Here is a 22,834-nt window from a genome sequence, read left to right as displayed (position 1 = left end):
TTAAGTTACCATACCTAGTTCATTCTCTAGAAATTGCAGTCGAGCGGTATTTTTATTAGTGAACAATTTTTGAAGTGTATCCCATACTTGCTTTGGTGACTTTAAATCACGAACATGATCAATATACTCCTTTCTAATCAAAGTTCGCAAGGTAAATAAGGCTTTTCCACATTTGATCTTCCATTATTGACGTAATTTTGCATTCTGTGGAGTATCGGTTGAAATTTCTGTGTCATCACCTTCAATTAAATCCCACAAATCTTGCCCGTGTAGATAAGCTTCCAGTCATCACCTTCAATTAAATCCCACAAATCTTGCCCTTGTAGATAAGCTTCCATGCATAACTTCCAATAACTATAGTTATTGCCAACCAGCTTTTCCATAGCTAACTCAAAGAAGCACTTCCACCATTCATCTCGTTAAGTAATAATTTCAACCATATCAACTTGGTTCTGATACCAACTATCACAATATCTCACGCTCAAAGGTGTGAATAAATACAAAATTATTATTACTCAACGAAGGTAATTCAGCGACAACTGAAATAATGAACTATTGTGGCTTGTGTTTTACTAAGCCAAGGACTCCTATTTAAACAAAAATAAATCATATAAATAGTTCCAACAAAAACACTACTGCAATAAACTATTCCTCCTAAAAGGGTGAATGGGTTAACCAGTTGATTAATTCCATCTAAAATAAGTTGCACTAATTTTGACACTTGCGGCAACCCATATTGGTAGTATTTGATTACATAAAAGTACATGAAAAAATTCCAAATCATTCCATTCATAGATAAGTCATGTTTTCTGCTTGATGCCTGATGGAATCAAAAAGCGTCGTCGAGAGATATCGCTCACCGAAGCTCGGGAAGATGACCTACAAATGGATCACAGAATAAAAGATGTAAATTTTGTTGCAAAGACTTGATGTTTGATGTTTGATTTGGAAATGAAAGTAAAATATGGCTTACAACAACGAGTTTTCCTTCATTTTCTGGTCTCTTTGCAACCTTTATTGCAGCAGCTGCTGCTGCACCAGATGAAATCCCCACCTACAACAGAAAAGAGAAAAGAAATATCTATATTTTCACAAAAATACATCAAATAAGTGTCTCATAGATAAAGTAACATACTAGGAGGCCTTCTTTTAGTGCAAGAAGCCTTGCAGTTTCAATGGCTTCCTCACTTGTCACCTGAACACACCCAAATTTGCATTACTACCTCAAAAAATAAGGACATTCCTGCCAACTTGTAAATGCTATATTAGAAGAGAAAGTAGGAAAACAAAGCCATTTAGGAAATTTGAGAGGTCGGAACTCGTCTACATGACTAATTGCAAGCATAAATGTATAATGGGGAAGACGAGAAGAGCGTTGGTTTATTCTACATTCAAAGTTTAACAACTCAAGCCCACTGTTAACAGATATTGTCTTTTTTGGGCTTTCCCTCAAGGTTTTTAAAACGAGTCTATTAGGGAGATGTTTCGACACCCTTATAAGTAATGTTTTGTTTCCCTCTTCAACCGATATGAGATCTCACAATCCATCCCCTTTGGGGCCAGCATCCTCACTGGTACATCGCCTTTCAGGACTTAGTGTCCTCACTGGCACACCTTCCAATGTCTGGCTTAAAAGGTATAAAGACTTCGTTGTTTATTTAAAAATTAAAGGGAAAGTTTCAATCACTTGCCCAACTCTTGAGCATAGCTCAACTAGTTAAGGCATTGTTGGTAAAAGGTTCAAATTTTCACCCATATTGTTGAACTCAAAAAGGGTTAAAGGCCTTGTCTCTTAAGCTAACTTTTGAGTCATAATTGTACATGGAAACGTTGCAAGAAATCTTAAAAGGGGCAAAAAGACCTCGTCTCTTAAGCAAACTTTTGAGTCATATTGTGTGCTAACATGATCATATAATTTTTGTTTAGATCATATCTAAAACAATATTGCAAAACAGAGAACCGATCAAAAGAATTTCTTTGGACAAATAAGTTCAAGGTGCACCTTAAAGACTTCATCAAAGACTTTGAGATCAAGAATAGCTGGGATGAAGCCAGCCCCAATGCCTTGAATTAGATGCTTGCCTGTAATCACCATGAGAAAATGTTAGCATACAAACTTTGGCTAAAATCATTTAATCATCATGAGAAAGTGTTTTCGTATGATCTTTAGGCGCTACTTGATTTAAATGGTATATATTTTTAAGCTGCTCGATTTCCATACGAGCGCTGTGATATTTATGTTCAATTTTGTAAATTATTCTAAAATAATAAAATTTGCTTCAGAATGGGAGCTCACCAGGTTGTTCCCCACTTAGCACTGCACTCTCTGCTGGTTCCACTGCATAAACCTACATTGTATATAAAGGTTGATCGATCTCCTGAATAATAACAGCCCATTTGGTCGTTTGGTGACGTTCTTATTTCTTATTTTATGCTTAGTTTTTACTAAGAAGCAAGAAATAAGAAACGAAAACGTTACCAAACAACTTGACAGTGTTGGGTTTTAGAGCAGCAAACTAAGAAACGAACCTTAATGTCTGGATTCTGTTCCTTAAGAAAATTCCCTGTGCCAGTTATTGTTCCTCCGGTTCCAATCCCCACGACCAACACATCGACTTTTCCTCCTGAATCTTTCCATATCTCTGGCCCAGTGGTTTCATAATGAATCTAAATAACAGAAATGGATGCAAATTGACTCAGTTATATATCTTTTTGGGATCACAAATCAAAACAAATCATACCTTTGGGTTTGCTGGATTATCAAATTGCTTCAGAAAATAGCTGTTGGGAGTGGCTTCCATTATCTCCCCAACCTTCTTTAGAAGGCCTTCAAGCCCCAGTGCAGGGTCTGTGATGTGCAACTCAGCTCCAAAAGCTAGAAGCAGAATTCGTCTTTCAAGACTATACGAAGCTGGCATAACTATAATAAGCCTATAGCCCTTCACAGCTGCGATGCCTGCCAATGCAATGCCTGTGTTACCGCTCGTTATCTCGACGAGGACAGTCTTTTTTCCACCAAAAAGAATATATAAGACAGATTACGTAACGAATCAAATGCATGACTTTAAGTTTAGCAATTGTTTTACAAGGCATTATAGTCACCGAGCACAAACAATGTAACTGCTCAAGCCCACCGCTAGTAGATATTGTCAACTTTGATCCGTTACATATCGCTGTTAGCTTCACGGTCTTAAAACGCATCTATTATGGAGAGGGTCTAGCCCTACTCCGACTAGTGTCTCGCACTGTCCAGTGACTAGCTCTGATACTATTTGTAATAGCCCAAGCCCACCACTAGCCGATATTGTCCACTTTGACCCGTTACGTATCGTTGTCAGACTCACGATTTTGGGCTTGGGCTATTACAAATGGTGAGGCTGATGACGATACATAACGGGTCAAAGCGGACAATATCTGCTAGTGTTACAAATGATATTAGAGCCAGACATCGAGCAGTGTGCCATCAAGGATGTTGAGCCTACAACGGGAGTGGATTGTGAGATCCCACATCGGTTGGAGAGAGGGAAATGAAACATTCCTTATAAAGGTATGGAAACCTCTCTCTAGTAGATGCGTTTTAAAACCTTGAGTTTAACCGTGATACGTAACGATACAAAGTGGTGGCCTAAATTTTAATGGTACAGAAAGAAATGAAGCATTTTATAGTACCTTCCCTGGTGTAATCAGGCCTTTATCCTCAGCATCTTGAATCATACTATGCGCAATCCTACATCGAAAAACTTGTACATTTAAACATCGCAAAAATCCCTCGTAACAAACATCGGAAAATTACATTAGTACTAGGTCCTAGAAACGTTAGAACACGGCTCCACAAACGTTATCATACAGGCCATCGACTTATATAACAAAGAAAGATTCTCAACCTGTCTTTAACGCTAGAACACGGCTCCATCGTCTCTAACTTAGCAGCGATACGAGCAAAACAACCATCAGCCATTTTATTTAGATATACCATAGGAGTATTACCAATTAACTGCAAATGAAAGAATGCTATCAAAGTGAGCAAAGTTCAAGAACATCAAGAACATGCAAACAAGTTCAAAAATATTCAAAGATTCATAGTAAGAGAGAATTACTTCAGTGATATCTTTCTTGATTCCACTCTTCTCTTCCATGCTTTAGTTTGTGCTTCAAATCTTTCACAACAATTACAAACGAAGAATTAAAAAGTGTAGACAGGGCAGAAGCAATGGCTATTTAATTTTAGATAAAACCCTAAAGATTTAAGGAACAAATTCATGATCGGATCAAGAAAGCATTGCAAATTAGTATGAATACAACAAAATAATCACTAGAATTAGAGAGTGAAAAAAACTATTCAATGGTACAATACTGGAAGCAAAAGGAAACAGCTCAGTACCGAAAATTGGCTGATTCAACAAAAAGAAAAGCGAATCTGAGGCAGATAAAAGCGGAAGAAAAGTGTTTCAAGAACAGCTAAAAGAAACAAACCTGTGATTCAGAATTGGCTTCAAGAGTATCGGAAAAAACAACAAAAGGCCACAAGAACTCAGCTCTCGGAACCTTCAAAAAGCTTATTAATGGAGGCTCATGATTCCAAATTCCTGGGCTCCATGGAGAAAGAGTGGACACAGTCGAAAGGGCAACGATAGAATCCTTTGCTACTGATTCTCTATCTTAATAAAGTCTCCATACATTCAGCCGCTGGCTGTTCTATACGTTGAAAAATTTAAATACTAAATTAATAAAAATATTCCTAAATTTCTAGAAATTATTAAATATATATCTGAAGTTTTATATTTTTATTAATATTCTCTAATTATTTAAAAAAAATTTAAAAATATCTATTTAATTTTTTTAAAATACTTTTTGAAAGTAAAAATATTTTTAGTTTTAATCTAATTTTTAAAAGTTTGAGGCTATTATTGAAAGTTTTTAGAGTCATCGGGAGAATTTTAAATTTAGCCAAATTTAAAGGAAAAAGAAAAATGATAAAAAACGTTTATAAATATTTTTTATTTTAAAGAATAAAAAAAATGTGGTTAGCTAATTAATGGACAATCCACGTGGATTTGATTGTAGATCGAGAAATTGGAACCATTTTTTTGGATCTCAATCTGACCTTTCAAACATAGATTTGGTAATAGATTGATAAATATTTCTTCTCTTCATGTCTCTAAGATTATTCGTGTGTGAAAATAAAAGGATTATAATAAGGCACCGTTAATCTTCAGCCAACCATTCAAGTTTTCTTGAAGTAAGAAACCTTGAATTGAATTAGATTACCTCCCACGATCAAAGAAGATGTAGAAGCAAAATTTGTAAACCTTGTTCTAAGTTGAGTCACTTCACAATTGAACTTAGATCAAAGCTTGATTGAATGGCTCGGATCTCGGATGCAATTCTACCACAAGAATAGCTTGAAAGTGCAAAATTGATGCTCCGATTTCTGAGGGAAACGTCTTAATTCGAGATCTCAATTACATTTATCTCGAAAGACGTTTGTGACCGAGATTTATTTATGATCTCCTCTAATTGATCCTTTGCCTCTTATATATTTTATTAAATTAAAAATAATATTTTTCAAATATGGATGGTTGAGTGGGTAAGGCAACATGTGACCCTTCTATATTTTATTAAATTAAAAATAATATTTTCCAAATATTAATGTGGTTGAGTGGGTAAGGCAACTCGTTTGATATTCGGTTGTTGACATCTTTGTGTAACCATTTCTAAAAATTTTAGATCTCAACCTTGACCCACTCATTAACACCTTGTTCTAAACGAATAAGATCAAAGTTTGATTGAAAGACTTGTACCACAAGAATGGCTTGATACTGCAAAATTCACCATTTGACTGTTACATATGAGTGGGTAAGGGGACAATTTATTAAGATTCTTCGTGTGTGAAAATAAAAGAATAATAATAAGACACCCATAATCCTCAGCCAATGTAAATAAGGATCCAATACTTCATCCTTATTTACATTGGATGAAGGTCTATCGGATCTTTGGAATACCATATAACTCCAAATTAATTTAAGAGCATTGGTGATAAAAATTTATATAGATAAGAATTCAACCAAATGATCCGAAGAGGGGAAAGAGATATTCATTTACCTCATTGGGCTCGTGGAGATCGATGACTCAGAGATGTTTTCATTAGGGCCAAAGACTGTATTCTCCATCCTCGATCCACCCTACTTCCCTACCGACCCACCCTAATTCCCTACCTTATCTTGTCTCATCCCTACTTTTTTTACAAAATTATAATAATAAATTAGGACCCAGTTGATATTTTTTCATAAAGTAGATTTTGTGGTATAGTTCAATTACAATATTTGAATTCTTAATAAATTGAAGCTGATCTCTACAGTGGCTCATGCTACAAACACTTAATTCAAATAGAAATGGGTAACCATTATCTGGAGATATCGATAGTAAGACGCAAGATGCACAAAGATTTAAACATCAAAATTTAAAAATATTTCAATTATTCACAAGATCAAAATTTGCCACTAAATTCATTTATTTGATGAGGCAACATTTTCCCCCACAACTTAGTCTCACCCTAACTAGATAATTATAACTATTTGTGGGCAATCATAAATGCATAACTTTCAAAGAAACGAAAAGGGAATGGGAATTTAATGTGGAAATGAATAGGAATTTAATGTGGAGTGAATGAGGGGGTTCAAATGACAGTCCAGCACGACGCCGTCTTGGGGTTCCAGAGAGCAGGAAGAAGGAACCTCTTCCCCTTTAACCCAACCACATTGTAAGCGCCTCCGTTCTGGGGGTCAACTAACACCTTCCCAGTGTACCCAGGGGCGGCTCCACTGCCGAACATCCCAGGGCACGCGGTGGAGGCTTCAATCACGCTCGCCTTCTGCCCCAGCTGGAAGAACCCACTGCTGAACGGGTTGGTTACCACCGACGCCAACCCCGTGGCCAGTGATATCACCATAGCGTCGGTCCCGATGTCCCCGCTTGGTGGCTTCAGAACAGCGCCAGCTGGGCCGTAGTCAGCCTTGTGGAAAGGCCATGCACATGCTCCTGGGCACTCGGTCATAGGGTTCCCAATGATCACGTAGGGCGCCCCGTCAATAACTCCATGCTCTGCACACTTCCCCATGCACAGCCCGTCCACGGTCACGTCCCTAGCCGCAACAATAACGGTGACCGCACCAGGGAACTCACCCACAACTTTCTGCACGTGAATCTTGATGAAATCCTTGGTCATAATTTTTCCAAGAGAGCAATGGGGATCTACGTATTGTTTGACCACCTTCACATTAATATGCTCATCCGTGGGGAGATAAGAACTGAGCATGCGCCACCAGGAGGATACCTGTGGGGCACCCCCGACCTCGACTGGGCCATTGATGTTCAAGGACCCCAAGAAAGACCTGAGGGTGCTCTTCTGTATGCGCCCAAACTGACCGTAGAACAGGAGCGCAAGGTCAATATTTCCTTTCAGCATTTGGCCGCCATGGTTAACCAATGGGTTGGCTTTTGTTATGGCGTTGGGATCAGCCGCATGAGCCTGAGCCTGAGGGACGGGCAGTAGAAGGAGAAGGGAGATGGATACCACGCCAAAGAATCCACTTACAATATGGCTACGCCCACCACAACACAACGCCATAATGTCTTCTTATTTCTGTGTTGTGGAACTATGGCATTCGGTTGTGTTAATCTTCCTTCCCGTCTTTCCCCTTCCCCTTTCCCCTGCTGGCCTTTATATACCCATACCCATACCCATGTTGGATTGGGGCTGTTGGATGCCCCATCATAATCGGATTTGTTTGTTATTTGCTTCCTCTTCGGCATCAATTTCTTTGTTTCTTTCCCACCCTATCTTCACCTTTTCTATTATTAGCCTCATCATGGCCTCCTCTCCACACTTTTTTTTTTTTTTTAACTTTTTTGGTATCATTTTTATGGTTTGTAATATTACCCTACTGTAATAACAAGATACATGGACATAATACAAACTCTAATTGTATCACCCGTACCATCACATAAATTTCATCATAGAATAACATAACATTGTACGCGTCAAATAGTTACGAAGGACGATACAGAGAGGGGCCATAGAGAACGCGTCGTTAATGTTTCATATAATTCATTCAACCAAATCAATAGTGAAACCACCCGCCTAATTCTGTCTAAGAAAAAGTTACAAAATTTCTTGAATTGATGTTCGTTTGATCTTATTCAAGTGTCACAATCACAGTTAATTCTTTGTATATCTTGTCATTCTCCTACATGTGTTCGAAACTCATTCAATTCCTTTAGTTGCATCAACCATTGTTCTCCAGTTCTCTTGCTTTTTTAAGGCCATTTTTCAATTTGAAATAAGATTAGTTTCTTGACATCCTGTAAAATTATGGAGACAAGAATCGAATGAAGATTAAAAAAATGAAAAAAAAAAAATAAAGAAGAAAAAAATCATCTATAAAGATAACCGGTATATTCTATTTCAATATTTATACTTTCAAATGTCTATTTTTAATTTATTGAATTTTAATAAGTTTAAAAATAATTCATTCAATGTTAATTTTAATCCAAATTGATTAAATAATAATTATAATAATAGTAACTTTTATGCAATAAAGATACTTTAACTACTCGAAATTTTCTATTATGTTAAGGTCGCTGCTATATATGTACCATAAATATTGAATGCGAAAGATTTCATTTAAATTTCATAAAACATAACATTTATCTTAAAACACAGCTATGGACTTTCGTGCTTCGAAAACATCTTTAAAACGACACAACAAAAGACTAAATAAAATAAATAAGCATTTAAGTTAAAAACATCATATTCTAGCCTAAGTCTAAGAAAATAAATACCACTATCCTATGCATGTGCCATGGTCCCGAGTTCGATGTCGTCATCAGCAGTACAAGAATGTCTGGCCTTAACCTAAAAAATGTAGTACCATATGACTTGAATATTTAAAGAAATACTCAATGAGTGACCCCACTATAGGGGGTTAAATGCAATAACATGCAAATGCAATGATGAGACCTATTCTTTCAATCTATTTTCCTACGGTATTGTCCTAATGGGTAATTTGGAAGTGTACCATATACTCTACACATAGCCCATGCTTGAGGGTATGGGCTCACCAGTCAATTCGCACACTACTGGGCCACCTTACTTGTCGGGCAAGCACACACTGGGACGCTCCCTAGGCCAGACACCCATTATAACTAGTAACCATCACGACAGTGCTATGCAAAACATAACGATCGTTGTCCTGCCATTGGATGTACGCGTCCATACCCTCGTGATGGAATAGGGGAATCCCCCTAAATGAATGAGCACACATAATGCATGAGGTCCCCAACATTTCTACTTTTATCATTAATGAATATAATCCCGCTATCATCTTTCATGCTTAACATGTCATTTCTCATTTTCAGTCTATGTATCATACATAATCCTAACGAGGTTACATTTCATTTCATTTATCGTGATATCATGTCATTCATAACATGCCGTATACATTCAATTTAGAAAACATAACATAACGCTCCATGCTTTTAACATGTCGTTTCATAACGTGCAATTCATATAACAATTACATCAATGATCACACAAAACAAATCTAAAAACAACAATATCACATCACAATATATCGTATCATAAACATGTCATATCGTAACACTTTGTGGTCATATTGTTCTCTTAACTTATCATAGCCTTAACGTTCTTATACTTATCACAGTTACATCGTTACGTGAATGTACTTTAGTCATATAATCACAGGAACGTATCCTAACGTTGTCATTCTATCAACCTATCACAAACCTATCGCTTTCTACCCCTATCATAACCATATTCTTTCATCAACCTCCCCTATCCATAGCACTCCGGTATATAACCTAACCTTAACGTTTCATGAACGTATCTTACTCCTATCGTTACATTCCGTTTTGTGCATCCTTCTCGTATCCTATCTCAAACATATCCTTGAACACATTGTACCATATTATTATCATACAATCCACATATTATAACATAACATAAACATAATATAAGCATACCGATTCACAGATAATTCATACATATCAGTATATATGACACGTGCAGAACCACAAGCACGTGTCAACATCAAATATAACCATGCTGATAGTAAGGTCACTTACCTGACTAGCTTAAGTCGTTGTCACGAATGTATCTTTAATGAATGTTTGATTCCATCCTTTGAAATTCGAGTCAGTCTATGTGAGCCAATGACATCAGTTTCAAGTTTGAACTCTATAACATTATCTCTAATCTAAATATGTAATGCTATTTTCACTAAATATCTTATTTTCTATTATTACTGTTTTTGGGAATATATTGTTATGAGATAAAATTTAATGAGTTTCTTGTCCTCAGATCTTTCTGATTATATATTTAAATTCTTTTCACCAAATCTTTCCTCAATTTTCCCTTCTTCCCACCTTGTAATTATTTTGATTCTGTAAACGAATGACTATTTTAATAGATTATTTGTCTATGATCTTACATATTTATGGATCTACCAACTAGAATTTTATTGATTCTAACCTTATTTCCTATAACTTATAACGCTAACAAAAATCTAATTAATTGGATATGAGATCTAATTAACTAGAATTTTTGTTTATTTTTGGTGATATTATGTAGCTGAGGAAAGAGGTTGCAGTTGAGATGAGAGGTTAGTGGGGAGAGGTGGGTAAATTTTACCTTTTTTTATTTTTTTATTTTTAAGTAATCTTTTTTTAGTTATTTATTTTATTATTATTATTATTATTATTTTGACTATATATATTTTTATAATTAATTTTATTTGTTTATTTATTTCCATTATTATTGTTATTATTTGGGTTATTACAGATACCACGTGGATATGTTCTCAAAATTCATAAAGAGAAATTTCATAGAGAGCTAGTCGTAGAGTGTGATACCCCAATGAGAGCAATCCGGAGGATGGGATGGATATGCTAGGATTGATATAGTCGTCAAGAACATTACCACATAACTACTCAGTTGACAGTACAGTCCACACTTCATAAAGGCATCATTATTAATGCACAGTCTACAGATACGTAGCTCTTCAAAGATTGTGAAAGAGACCGAGAGAGTTGAGGGATTCTTAATTCTGGCAGAGGGCATGCTATTGTGGCAAGGATGTCTTTGTGTACGTAGGGATGAGAAAATTTCTTAAGGAGATTATGTTCGAAGAACACGACATGTCCTACACGTTCTACCTTGGTTGTACAAAAATGTATCAGGACCTGAAGTGCAGTTACTCGTTTATACAAGGTAGCTATGTATCCTGTTTACTAGAGTTAACTACTTAACATGTGTTTATGTTATGTATGAATCAAATAGGTGAGGTAAATAAGACTATTATATCTCCAAAAGTAATAAAATAAGGACAAAGTATACAATTTAACTACTTTAGTACCCTTGTAGACATTTGATAAAGATAATAGCTATATCAATTTGTTTTCTACTCTTTTAAGATAATAGCGTTGTTAGTTTTTAACTTTCTATTTATCCAGGTGAAAACATGTACCTTACCAACACTTCCATGACACAGAAAACCAGCCTCTACTTATTCAAGTGAAAACATGTATTCTAGCCGACTTAGTTATTTATTTTCTTCTATTACCATGCCTTCTGCTTCTACTATACTCTTGGGTGTAACTTTGATTTACTGAATACGCTGCCTAGTTTTTGAATGTCATGAGACAATATATAGATTTTCTTTTCGGTTCTTCAGATTAGATCATGTTTTTCCAAAAGGACTTTATCTCTATTGTGCTCCTATCTACTTTCCCATATTAAATTATTGTTAATATGTTGTCTTAGTTGAAAAAATAAATGATATTAAAAAGTTATTACAATAATTATAATGATTATAAATGAATAAACAACTGAGACTAAAGCTATAAATACTATATTATAACATTAAAAAAATGTTATTATAAACTATAGATAACACAATATTTTAGCTATATTAAATATATTATAGCTTTAATAAAACGCTATAAAATATTTTCATAGCAACATATATAAGCTATAATTTCAATTCTATTATAGCATCAATTATAGCTAATAAAAAAACGCTATAAAAAGTCTACGATAGCATTTTTCGTAAGCTATTGTATCCATTATTTCTTGTAGTGACTGGTGGCCAGAATTGAAAAGAGACGTCGCGGATATTGTGGTACGTTGTCTAACCGTCAGCAGATGAAAGCCCCGGGACAACGCCTTGTTGGATTGTTGCAACCCTTAAACATACCTAGTGGGAGGAAGTGAGTTTGGATTTCATCTTAGGTTTACCTAAGACAAGGTGAGGTTTTGATGTGATTTGAATGGTTGATGATAGACTCACCAAAAAAGCTCACTTCATTTTAGGTAAGAGCACATTTCAATTAGATCGATGGGCTCCGTTGTATGTCCATGAAATAGTTTGCAGATTACGAGCTAGATTTACCTCTCATTTTTTGGAAGAAGGTACACAACTTTGTTTCAATAAACCTTCCACCCTCAGACAGATGGACAAATATAGAGGTTCAATCAAGTATTGAACAACATGCTCCAGACTTGCGTATGGACTCCGCCGTTGGGATAAGAACCTGCCCCTCGTGAAGTTTGCTTATAACAACCGTTACTAGGGTACGATTCAGATGGTGAAATCAAGTTGAACAAGAGGTGGGGAATCATTTAAAGTTAATGAACAACGAGTTAAATATTATTGTAGCACTAAACAAAAATATGTGGAAAGGAACACCGTGACGAACTCACAAAATAAACACTCATTTCATCAAGTTAGAGAAATAACTATTTTTGTTTTTGAGTTTTCATAAGTTTTTGGCATATCATTTTACTTACATGCTTGTGTTAATTTTGTAGGATTTCGAACCAACTAGACGGTGACCCATAGAATTAAAAAAATATCAACTCAAAAAATTTAGTGACTTTGGTTAGGCCAACTATAAGTGGCTTTACTATTGATTTGGTTGAATAAATTATACAAAGCATGAACAACATGTGCTCTATGACCTCTCCTCATGTCGTATTTTATGGTTGTTTGATGTGTATGATGTTAAGTTATTCTATGGTGAAAACTATGTTATGTTATGTGTGATACCACGGGATGTTTATATTATGTCATGTTATCCTGCAGTGACTCTCCTGTTGTATGATGCATGATACCTCAATCTCATATGTCAGGCACACTATGTTATGCTCCCTTTAGGCTTATGAAATACTGTCAAGCTACATATGTTGTTCATGAAAGTTAGGTTTATGAAAGAACGGAGGTATGACCCTATCATACACTATGCCATGATTTAAAGCTATGAGAATCTCATGTATTTTGTGTGTCACATGCATTAGAATAATTACTCCGTACCATGAGTACAAATGCGTACACTACAATACAATATTATGTTTACTATGACATTATGCCTAATTCTTTCTCTCTGCGGTTTTTCCGATAGTGTGAGTATACACTAGTCGAATGTCAGGTCTATGAGGTACATATACGAATCCACTTGGAGTCTATGTGGGCGTTCGTGGGTCGTGGGTCATGGGTCATAGATTCGAACATGATTAGATTGTTGAAATTCTTTCCATTCTTGAAGCTATCAATAGCGTACATGGTTTAGATCAATAACTCAACGGATTTATAAAACGTGTGGTTCGTCTTCTCACAAAAATCTTCCAACAACATTATACAAAAAATATAACCCAAAATAGGTGGAGAGGAGGCCATGAGGCTAATAATAGAAAAGGTGAAGATAGGGTGAGAAAGATACAAAGAAATTGATGCCGAAGAGGAAGCAAATAAGAAACGAATCCGATTATGATGGGGCATCCAACAGCCCCAATCCAACATGGGTATGGGTATGGGTATGAGCATGGGTATATAAAGGCCAGCAGGGGGAAGGGGAAAGACTGGCAAGGAAGATCAACACAACCGAATGCTATAGCTCCACAACACAAAAAATAAGAATTCAAGACATTATGGCGTTGTGTTGTGGTGGGCATAGCCATATTGTAAGTGCATTCTTTGGGGTAGTGGCCATCTCCCTTCTCCTTCTACTGCCCGTCCCTCAGGCTCAGGCTCATGCGGCTGATCCCAACGCCATAACAAAAGCCAACCCATTGGTTAACCATGGCGGCCAAATGATGAAGGGAAATATTAACCTTGCGCTCGTGTTCTACGGTCAGTTCGGGCGCATACAGAAGAACACACTCAGGTCTTTCCTGGGGTCCTTGAACACCAATGGCCGAGTCGGGGTCGGGGGTGCCCCACAGGTATCCTCCTGGTGGCGCATGCTCAGCTCTTATAACCCCACCGCTGGGAATATTAATGTGAAGGTGGTCAAACAATACGCGGATCCCCAGTACTCTCTTGGAAAAATTATGACCAAGGATTTCATCAAGATTCACGTGCAGAAAGCTGTGGGTGAGTTCCCTGGTGCGGTCACCGTTATTGTTGCGGCTAGGGACGTGACCGTGGACGGGCTGTGCATGGGGAAGTGTGCAGAGCATGGAGTTATTGACGGGTCGCCGTACGTGATCATTGGGAACCCTATGACCGAGTGCCCAGGAGCATGTGCATGGCCTTTCTACAAGGCTGACTACGGCCCAGGCGGCGCTGTTCTGAAGCCACCCAGCGGGGACATCGCGACCGACGCCATGGTGATATCACTGGCCTCGGGGATGGCCTCGGTGGTAACCAACCCCTTCAGCACTGGGTTCTTCCAGCTGGGGCAGAAGGCGAGCGTGATTGAAGCCTCCACCGCGTGCCCTGGGATGTTCGGCAGTGGAGCCGCCCCTGGGTACACTGGGAAGGTGTTAGTTGACCCCCTGAACGGAGGCGCTTACAATGTGGTTGGGTTAAGGGGCAAGAAGTTCCTTCTTCCTGCTCTTTGGAACCCCAAGACGGCGTCGTGCTGGACAGTCATGTGAACCCCCTCATTCACTCCCTCCATCCATCCCCCACACATTAAATTCCCATTCTTTTTTCCGTCCTCTTAACAAATCCTCAAATAAAAACTATTCATTTCTTTGTTTTATTTCTCTTTCACGTTTATGCATTTCTCTCAACTTCATTCAACTCAGTACAAAACGTGTGGAATGCTGATCTGTAGGAATCAAAATTTTTATAACAATCAAAAATAAATACCTACATTCCTAAATCAAATCAGATATCATCCTCACAACAGCTTTGAATGAAGACTATGGGACGCCTTTTAAAGCTAGGGGAAGCCCAAAAAGAAAAGCCCAAAGAACAATATCTGCTAGCGGTGAATCTGGGCAGAAGTGATACCGAAAGTTCTAATGATCTAGATGGAACTAGTGAGGATCTGGGCAGAAGTGATATTCAGTGCGTAAATTGTAATATTTTAAATCCAAAATGAATATTTGTGAACAATGTGGATTCAAAATTAGTCCATAACGAAATTTTGGTCTATAAAGGCACCAAAATATCTTATTGGGAGGAAGATTAGAATTAGAGATTGATCGAAAAACAAGGATATGGGCTTGTGTGGGTAGGAAACAGAAAATAATATGAGACTAAGAAATGTGTAAATGAATTAAAAGTTACTATCCATACCAACAAGCTAGTACAATTTCCTTTTTTGTGACTCAATCAAAGAAATTCCAAAATTAAGTGTGCTTCGTTTGAAGCAATTTTATGTTGGGTGACTTACTGAAAATGTTTTTGGGATGTATGTGAATAAGAACAAAATATGTTGAAAAACTCGGGTATGTAGAGATAGTTTCACTTTTAGATGTGAAAAATAAGTAATATGGCCTTATCGCATAGGGGAGAGATAAACAAGTGTCGAAGCTTGGACATAGGTCTTTACAAAATGATCAAATCCATTCACAATCAAAGTAATAATTTCATAGGGGGAAATCGAGTTGAACAAGAGATGCGGAATCATTCGAAGTTAATGAACAACGAGTCATACATTATTGTGGCACTAAGCAAAAATGTGTGGAAAACATCACCCTGACGAACTCACACAATAAACATTCTTCTCATCAAGTTAGAGACATAACTATTTTTGTTTTTCCAGTTTTATGAACATCAACTAGGTATTAACTTTGGTTGAATGAATTATATGAAATATGAACCATGCGTGCTCTATGGACCCTCTACTTGTTGTACTTTGTGACTCTTTGATTCGTATAATGTTATGTTATTCTATCATGAAAGCTATGTTATGTTATGTGTTATACCATGCGACGTTTGTATTATGTTATTTATCTTGTGGTGACTCACGTTGTATGATGCAGGATACTTCAATATGATATGTCATGCGCACTATGTTAGCATGTTTACTTTAGGTTTATGAAATATTGTCAAGCCACATACGTTGTTCATGAAAGTTATGTTTATTAAAGAATGATGATAGACCTGCATCATACGTATATGTCATGATTTAAAACTACGGGGATCTCATGTAATTTGTGTGTCACGTGCATCAGGATACTTCCTCTTTGCGATGAATACGGATGCGTATTCTATAATATTATGTACACCATGATATCATGAGCCATCCTTTTCCTCTATAGCTTTTCCGACCACGTGAGTGGACGTCAGTCCAATGTATTAGGTTTTGACAGAAGAATAACTAAGCCAGAAACATAAACAATTGAAGTATGAAGTGATGATATTATTGAATACTAAACTTACTTTTATAGTTTTACAAATAACCATAAATAAAAACTAACCACAGATCTTGAAAACAAATCGAGTAAATTATATTGGTTTTCTTTAATAGCATTTTCTCCAAAAAGTAATAAAATAAGGACAAACTATGCTTGGCTTATTCTATGCAAGTTAGCAATTTAACTACCTTAATAGATCTTTGATAAGATATATGTAATTGCTTTAGATTTTGATTTAGTTGATAAAATTAGAAATAAGCTATAATTGTCACAACAATTGAATAAATAATATTGCTGGCAAAATTAGAACCTAATGTGTGCTCGATATGGTTGTTTTGAGTTTGTAACTTGTCTATTTTATTCTCCACTCTCGGACAAGGGTGAACCTCTCAGTTTGTCTTAGATTAAGAAAATTATATCGATGATTTGACCTACTTGGGAGGATCTTGGACTAAAACCGTTAGCTCTACAGTGAGTACTTGCAATTATTGCTCAAGTGTAAGCTACTGTATTTGCATAGATAACATTGTCCATATCTTTATATGAAACAAGTATCTTTTCAAAAGTGTGGATATAAATTTGCTCTAATTGTCTCAAACAAAGCATATGATGTCTTTGGTGCATTACGAAGATGAAAATATCTAAGAGGTGAATATCCTAGTCCTTCCGACATGTTTTGTCTCACTCATATGCATCTTTAGGAAAATATCTAAGAGGTCACCTAATAATGTATTGCTCCAAACCAAAGCATACTTTATTGTGAAAAAAGGGTAAGCTAAGCGCCAGATTCATAGGTCCCTTCGAGATCCTTGAGGATTGGGGCTCTGGCATATAGGCCACCCACTCTCGCCGCTTGCACAATATTTTCCCATATATCCATGTTGCAAAAATACACGCTGGTATCCATGTTGAAAAAATACACGGTATCCATCAATGTTATATGTGTTATTGAGCATGAAACTCTCCCATTTTGAGAGGATCTATCGTACGAGGCCCTTAGATGTCAAGCGATTGCCACCCATGTTATTGAGCATGAAGCTCTCTCGTTTTGAGAGGATCTTTGAAACACTGTCCGTGCTTGAAACAATTTAGTCTTCTCCATATTACTATATCTTTATCTCTAGAGTCAGAGGCCCAAATTTAGTCTTCTCCATATTACTATATCTCTATCTCTAGAGTCAGAGGCCCCAATGCGAAATAAGGAGATCCCAACCATCAGGATAGCGATGCAACAAGGGATCGTGAGGATGCTACAAGGGAAGCGTGGAAAATCCTATCACTAAGTCTATTCGTAGAAAATTTCGAACCAGACCATTTGTACTTAAACAAAGGAAGCGCGGGCTTCTTTGATAGAAGCTTTTTTTTGTTTTGGTCCCAATTCAACAATAAACAAGTCCGAACTATTTGAATGCTTGTGCCAAAAATTCTCCGAATTGGTTTTTCATTTCCATAAAGGATATAATTGATAACTAGCTCCCGATTATCCCTTTCTTACAATAGATCCGATGGGAAAAATGTTACTAAATTTATAAAACAAAATACTTTTTCTTGGTAGGGGTGATTCACTTAATGCTTGTGCACAACTTTTTCTTGGTAGGTGTGATCCACTTGAATGCTTGTGCCTGAAATTCCCCGAATTGGTTTTCCATTTCCATAAAGGATATAATTGATAACTCTAAGCTCCAGATTATCCCTTTGCAATAGATCCTCTGGGAAAAGTGTTACTAAATTTATACCCGGCTAGTTCATATATGATTACAGGTCGAACAAAAACAAAATACTTTTTCTTGGTAGGTGTGATCCACGGGACATAAATCCAATTTTTCAATTTTTTTGATTTCTTAGAATTTTTTTTTTTTACTTTTTTAGGTGGTATCAAGATGCCATTGTGGGAAGTCCTATCCCGTATGCTACAAGGGAACAAGGGAGCAAATGCTACAAGGGAGTGCGAGTATGACGTCAGCAAGTCCTATCCCGGATGCTACAGAAATTGTATCAGAAATAGAAACCGAGAAACACTCAAATCTTGTAAGAAACTTAAATTCTTTCAAACTTCCAAGTTAGGTCTATGAATGTGAAGGAAAAAATGAAGGAAAATATTTCTAAATAGGTGGACTTTAAGGTCTTGAAATTCCGGGAAGGGATTGAGTTTATGGATTGGAGGATATAGGAGTCAAAATAAATGGTTTGAAATGCTATTTTGACCAGAATCTGAAATTAATATTGGTTTTAGGCAATCAGCAACGAACACTCGACGATCCAGGAGAGGAGAGACATGTTATGACCAGGGGTGGACACGTGTCGGGAAAATAGTGGATAAGCGTCTTGATGTCGTACCACTGACATTGTCGCTCACTTGCTACCCAAATAGTGGATAAGCCTTTTCTTAGGTCAAAGGCTCGAGCATTCAAAAATCTCTCTCCCCTCGTTTTCTAAAACCTTCTTAGGCCAGAGGCTTGAGTATAAGTCACTTAGTCATACTCTCCTCGTTTTTCAGAACCTTCTTCTTAGGCTAGAGGCTTGAGCATAAGTCACTTGGCCATATGTATGGAATTTAACTCTCCCCTCGTTTTCTAAAACTTCTCTTAGGTTAGAGGCTCGAGCATACGTTTTCTAAAACTTCTTCTTAAGCTAGAGGCTCAAGCATACGTCGCTTGGCCGTAGGCGACGTAAGAACAAGCATACGTCGCGGAATTTAAACGAAGTCTTTCAAAAATCTCTCTCCCCTCTTTCTAAAACTTCTTCTTAGGCCAAAGGCTCGCTCTCTTTCCCCTCTTTCTAAAACTTCTTCTTAGGCCAAAGGCTCTGGCTTCTTCTTACGTCAAAGGCTCGTTCTCTCTCCCCTAGTTTTCTAAAACTTCTTCTTAGGCCAAAGGCTACGTCGCTTGGCTGTAGGCGAAAAAATAGATTGGCTTAGCTCACTTGTCGGAAAGGGAGTGCCACACAATTGCAAGTCCGCTGCCATCAAAAGTGCGATTGTTGAAGTATTCTTCTGCATTCAATGTTTATGGTATGGAATTTAAATGAAGTCTTCCGCATTCAATATTTATGGTAGTGAATGTTTGATTAATCCACCACACCATGTGAAGTTATCTTATTTATAATCAAATAAATTACAAGGATATGGAAATTATAATAAATGGAAATAACAATAAATGGAAAGATATCTATGGTAATAAGACAAATATTAGATATTTGCCTTATATACCTTATAATAAAAAATTAAATATAATATATGGTAAACTATAATTTATTACTAAATATTCTTAACAGTACGTATATAGCGACCTTAAATTAAGTAAAAAATTTCGAGTCGTTACACCAACTCTTGTTTGTAGAGAGGTGGGGGATGCCCCAACTTTTGTTTGTAGAAAGAATTCATAATTTTTTGACTCCTCTATGCCTATAAATCAAGCTTGAGAAGGCAGTAAATCGCAAATCGGTAAGTAGCCACACAGAATTAGGAAGAAAAATGGTAAGATTTGCTTGGTATTGCATACATACTAGAGAAATTTAAACTCTTTTATGCTTATTTAGAATGTTATGCTTAATTAGAATGTTCTATATTTGATCATGCTATCGCTCTGGATGTTGATGGATTGTATTGGTGCTTATGATGTTAATGAATGTTATTGCCCTGATGAACTTGTGTGACTGCATGCGTAGTTAAATGTATATAAACTCGCATTGAATGATTATTTTATGATTGATAAGTAGCGTTGAGTTAGGTCTAGAGTGTACCCTTGTAGAGACCGTCAAGCTAGGCGTGATGCTAGTTAGGGTTATGGCTTATTTTTGATTGTTATAAAAAATTTGATTCCTACAGATCAGCATTCCACACGTTTTGTACTGAGTTGAATGAAGTTGAGAGAAATGCATAAACGTGAAAGAGAAATAAAACAAAGAAATGAATAGTTTTTATTTGAGGATTTGTTAAGAGGACGGAAAAAAGAATGGGAATTTAATGTGTGGGGGATGGATGGAGGGAGTGAATGAGGGGGTTCACATGACTGTCCAGCACGACGCCGTCTTGGGGTTCCAAAGAGCAGGAAGAAGGAACTTCTTGCCCCTTAACCCAACCACATTGTAAGCGCCTCCGTTCAGGGGGTCAACTAACACCTTCCCAGTGTACCCAGGGGCGGCTCCACTGCCGAACATCCCAGGGCACGCGGTGGAGGCTTCAATCACGCTCGCCTTCTGCCCCAGCTGGAAGAACCCAGTGCTGAAGGGGTTGGTTACCACCGAGGCCATCCCCGAGGCCAGTGATATCACCATGGCGTCGGTCGCGATGTCCCCGCTGGGTGGCTTCAGAACAGCGCCGCCTGGGCCGTAGTCAGCCTTGTAGAAAGGCCATGCACATGCTCCTGGGCACTCGGTCATAGGGTTCCCAATGATCACGTACGGCGCCCCGTCAATAACTCCATGCTCTGCACACTTCCCCATGCACAGCCCGTCCACGGTCACGTCCCTAGCCGCAACGATAACGGTGACCGCACCAGGGAACTCACCCACAGCTTTCTGCACGTGAATCTTGATGAAATCCTTGGTCATAATTTTTCCAAGAGAGTACTGGGGATCCGCGTATTGTTTGACCACCTTCACATTAATATTCCCAGCGGTGGGGTTATAAGAGCTGAGCATGCGCCACCAGGAGGACACCTGTGGGGCACCCCCGACCCCGACTCGGCCATTGGTGTTCAAGGACCCCAGGAAAGACCTGAGTGTGTTCTTCTGTATGCGCCCGAACTGACCGTAGAACACGAGCGCAAGGTTAATATTTCCCTTCATCATTTGGCCGCCATGGTTAACCAATGGGTTGGCTTTTGTTATGGCGTTGGGATCAGCCGCATGAGCCTGAGCCTGAGGGACGGGCAGTAGAAGGAGAAGGGAGATGGCCACTACCCCAAAGAATGCACTTACAATATGGCTATGCCCACCACAACACAACGCCATAATGTCTTGAATTCTTATTTTTTGTGTTGTGGAGCTATAGCATTCGGTTGTGTTGATCTTCCTTGCCAGTCTTTCCCCTTCCCCCTGCTGGCCTTTATATACCCATGCTCATACCCATACCCATACCCATGTTGGATTGGGGCTGTTGGATGCCCCATCATAATCGGATTCGTTTCTTATTTGCTTCCTCTTCGGCATCAATTTCTTTGTATCTTTCTCACCCTATCTTCACCTTTTCTATTATTAGCCTCATGGCCTCCTCTCCACTCTTTTTTTTCCTTTTTAATCTTTTTTTAGTATCACTTTTATGGTTTGTTATATTACCATTTTTATGGACGAGATGGTCATACCTCCTGTCATGCATCATACAACATGAGAGTCACCGCAAAATATATAACATAATACAAACATCTCATATTATCACACATAACATAACTTTCATCATAGAATAACATAACATTATACGCGTCAAATGGCCTCCTCTCCACTCTCTTTTTCCTTTTTAATTTTTTTTTTTTTTTTTAGAATCAGGTGGGTGAAGACCAATCATACTGAAAGAAATTATGTTAGTTAGTGGAGATACTCGAGAGGTAAGTAATATGACCATATCACATAGTACGGAGGAAAATGTGAGGGCCATCAAATGTCAAATCCAAACATGGGTCATCCGTTCTTAAAATAAAAAGAAAAAAAATGACATTCTAAATAAATTCTTTATTATCATATTTGATTTAGGAATATAGCAATTAAAGATGGAACTTTTAATTTTTTCATTTTTATAAAATTTTGATGACCAAGTACTCTCAACCTTATCAAGAAAAGTTCTATCAATCAATTTTTGAAAAGGAAGACTTGCTTACATTGTTATCATGATGAGATTTGACTTATGAGAAAGTTTAAAAAGAATGAGTGAACCCTTTCCGACCATTAATCAAAAGCCAACTCTTTCAATTATGCAAAAGAAAAAAAAAAAAAAAAAAAAAAAGTACTATACACTTTTTCAATTACACGTCAATAAGTTTTTTTAATCTCTCATTTCCCTGTTTTTTTCGTAAAGTATTTGTCATTGTTGGAGTTCTATATTGGCTGACGTGCATGTTCACTCATTATGACTCTAGTCGACTTGTCTCTACTTTAGGTCAAGTCATTTGACTCAACCTTGTCTCTACTTTAGGACAAGGTCCTTTCAATACAATGTTGCATCTCATCTCACCA

At 37.4% G+C, this 22,834-nt stretch overlaps 3 protein-coding genes across 3 annotated transcripts; 1 reads left to right on the top strand and 2 right to left on the bottom strand.

The window, feature by feature from the left end:
- Positions 1 to 633: 633 nt before the first annotated feature.
- On the bottom strand, positions 634 to 4,681 carry LOC111495347 (cysteine synthase-like). The gene is made up of 11 exons (XM_023145341.1): positions 4,474 to 4,681; positions 4,098 to 4,157; positions 3,885 to 3,994; positions 3,670 to 3,727; positions 2,742 to 3,005; positions 2,530 to 2,667; positions 2,297 to 2,348; positions 2,003 to 2,082; positions 1,136 to 1,195; positions 974 to 1,054; positions 634 to 879 (listed from the first exon to the last, which is right to left on the bottom strand). Exons 2-11 carry the CDS (start codon positions 4,134 to 4,136, stop codon positions 790 to 792), a joined length of 972 nt encoding a protein of 323 aa, XP_023001109.1. The 5' UTR covers positions 4,137 to 4,157; positions 4,474 to 4,681; the 3' UTR covers positions 634 to 789.
- LOC111495373 (protein EXORDIUM-like 1) lies at positions 4,566 to 15,058 on the top strand. Its single transcript, XM_023145382.1, has 2 exons — positions 4,566 to 4,629; positions 14,378 to 15,058. Exons 1-2 carry the CDS (start codon positions 4,573 to 4,575, stop codon positions 14,951 to 14,953), a joined length of 633 nt encoding a protein of 210 aa, XP_023001150.1. The 5' UTR covers positions 4,566 to 4,572; the 3' UTR covers positions 14,954 to 15,058.
- Positions 15,059 to 20,668: 5,610 nt separating this feature from the next.
- Positions 20,669 to 21,619, bottom strand: LOC111496806 (protein EXORDIUM-like 2). Its single transcript, XM_023147328.1, has one exon. It carries the CDS (start codon positions 21,617 to 21,619, stop codon positions 20,669 to 20,671), a length of 951 nt encoding a protein of 316 aa, XP_023003096.1.
- Positions 21,620 to 22,834: the final 1,215 nt, after the last annotated feature.

The sequence above is a fragment of the Cucurbita maxima genome, unplaced genomic scaffold, assembly GCF_002738345.1.
Source record: "Cucurbita maxima cultivar Rimu unplaced genomic scaffold, Cmax_1.0 Cma_Scf00002, whole genome shotgun sequence".
NCBI lineage: Eukaryota > Viridiplantae > Streptophyta > Magnoliopsida > Cucurbitales > Cucurbitaceae > Cucurbita > Cucurbita maxima.
The sequence above is the reverse complement of the archived record's forward strand: the minus strand, read 5'-3'. Positions and strand labels throughout refer to the sequence as shown.

Excerpts from the sequence above, each read along its gene's own strand:
- LOC111495347 (XM_023145341.1), bottom strand. The coding sequence starts at position 4,136 with ATGGAAGAGAAGAGTGGAATCAAGAAAGATATCACTGAA. Across the intron at positions 1,196-2,002 it reads TCTTTGATGAAGTCTTTAAG|GTGACAAGTGAGGAAGCCAT; the intron begins GTGCACCTTGAA and ends GGGTGTGTTCAG. Across the intron at positions 880-973 it reads ATGAAGGAAAACTCGTTGTT|GTCATCTTCCCGAGCTTCGG; the intron begins GTAAGCCATATT and ends ATCCATTTGTAG.
- LOC111495373 (XM_023145382.1), top strand. The coding sequence starts at position 4,573 with ATGATTCCAAATTCCTGGGCTCCATGGAGAAAGAGTGGACACAGTCGA. Across the intron at positions 4,630-14,377 it reads GACACAGTCGAAAGGGCAAC|GATCCCCAGTACTCTCTTGG; the intron begins GATAGAATCCTT and ends AAACAATACGCG.
- LOC111496806 (XM_023147328.1), bottom strand. The coding sequence starts at position 21,619 with ATGGCGTTGTGTTGTGGTGGGCATAGCCATATTGTAAGTGCATTCTTT.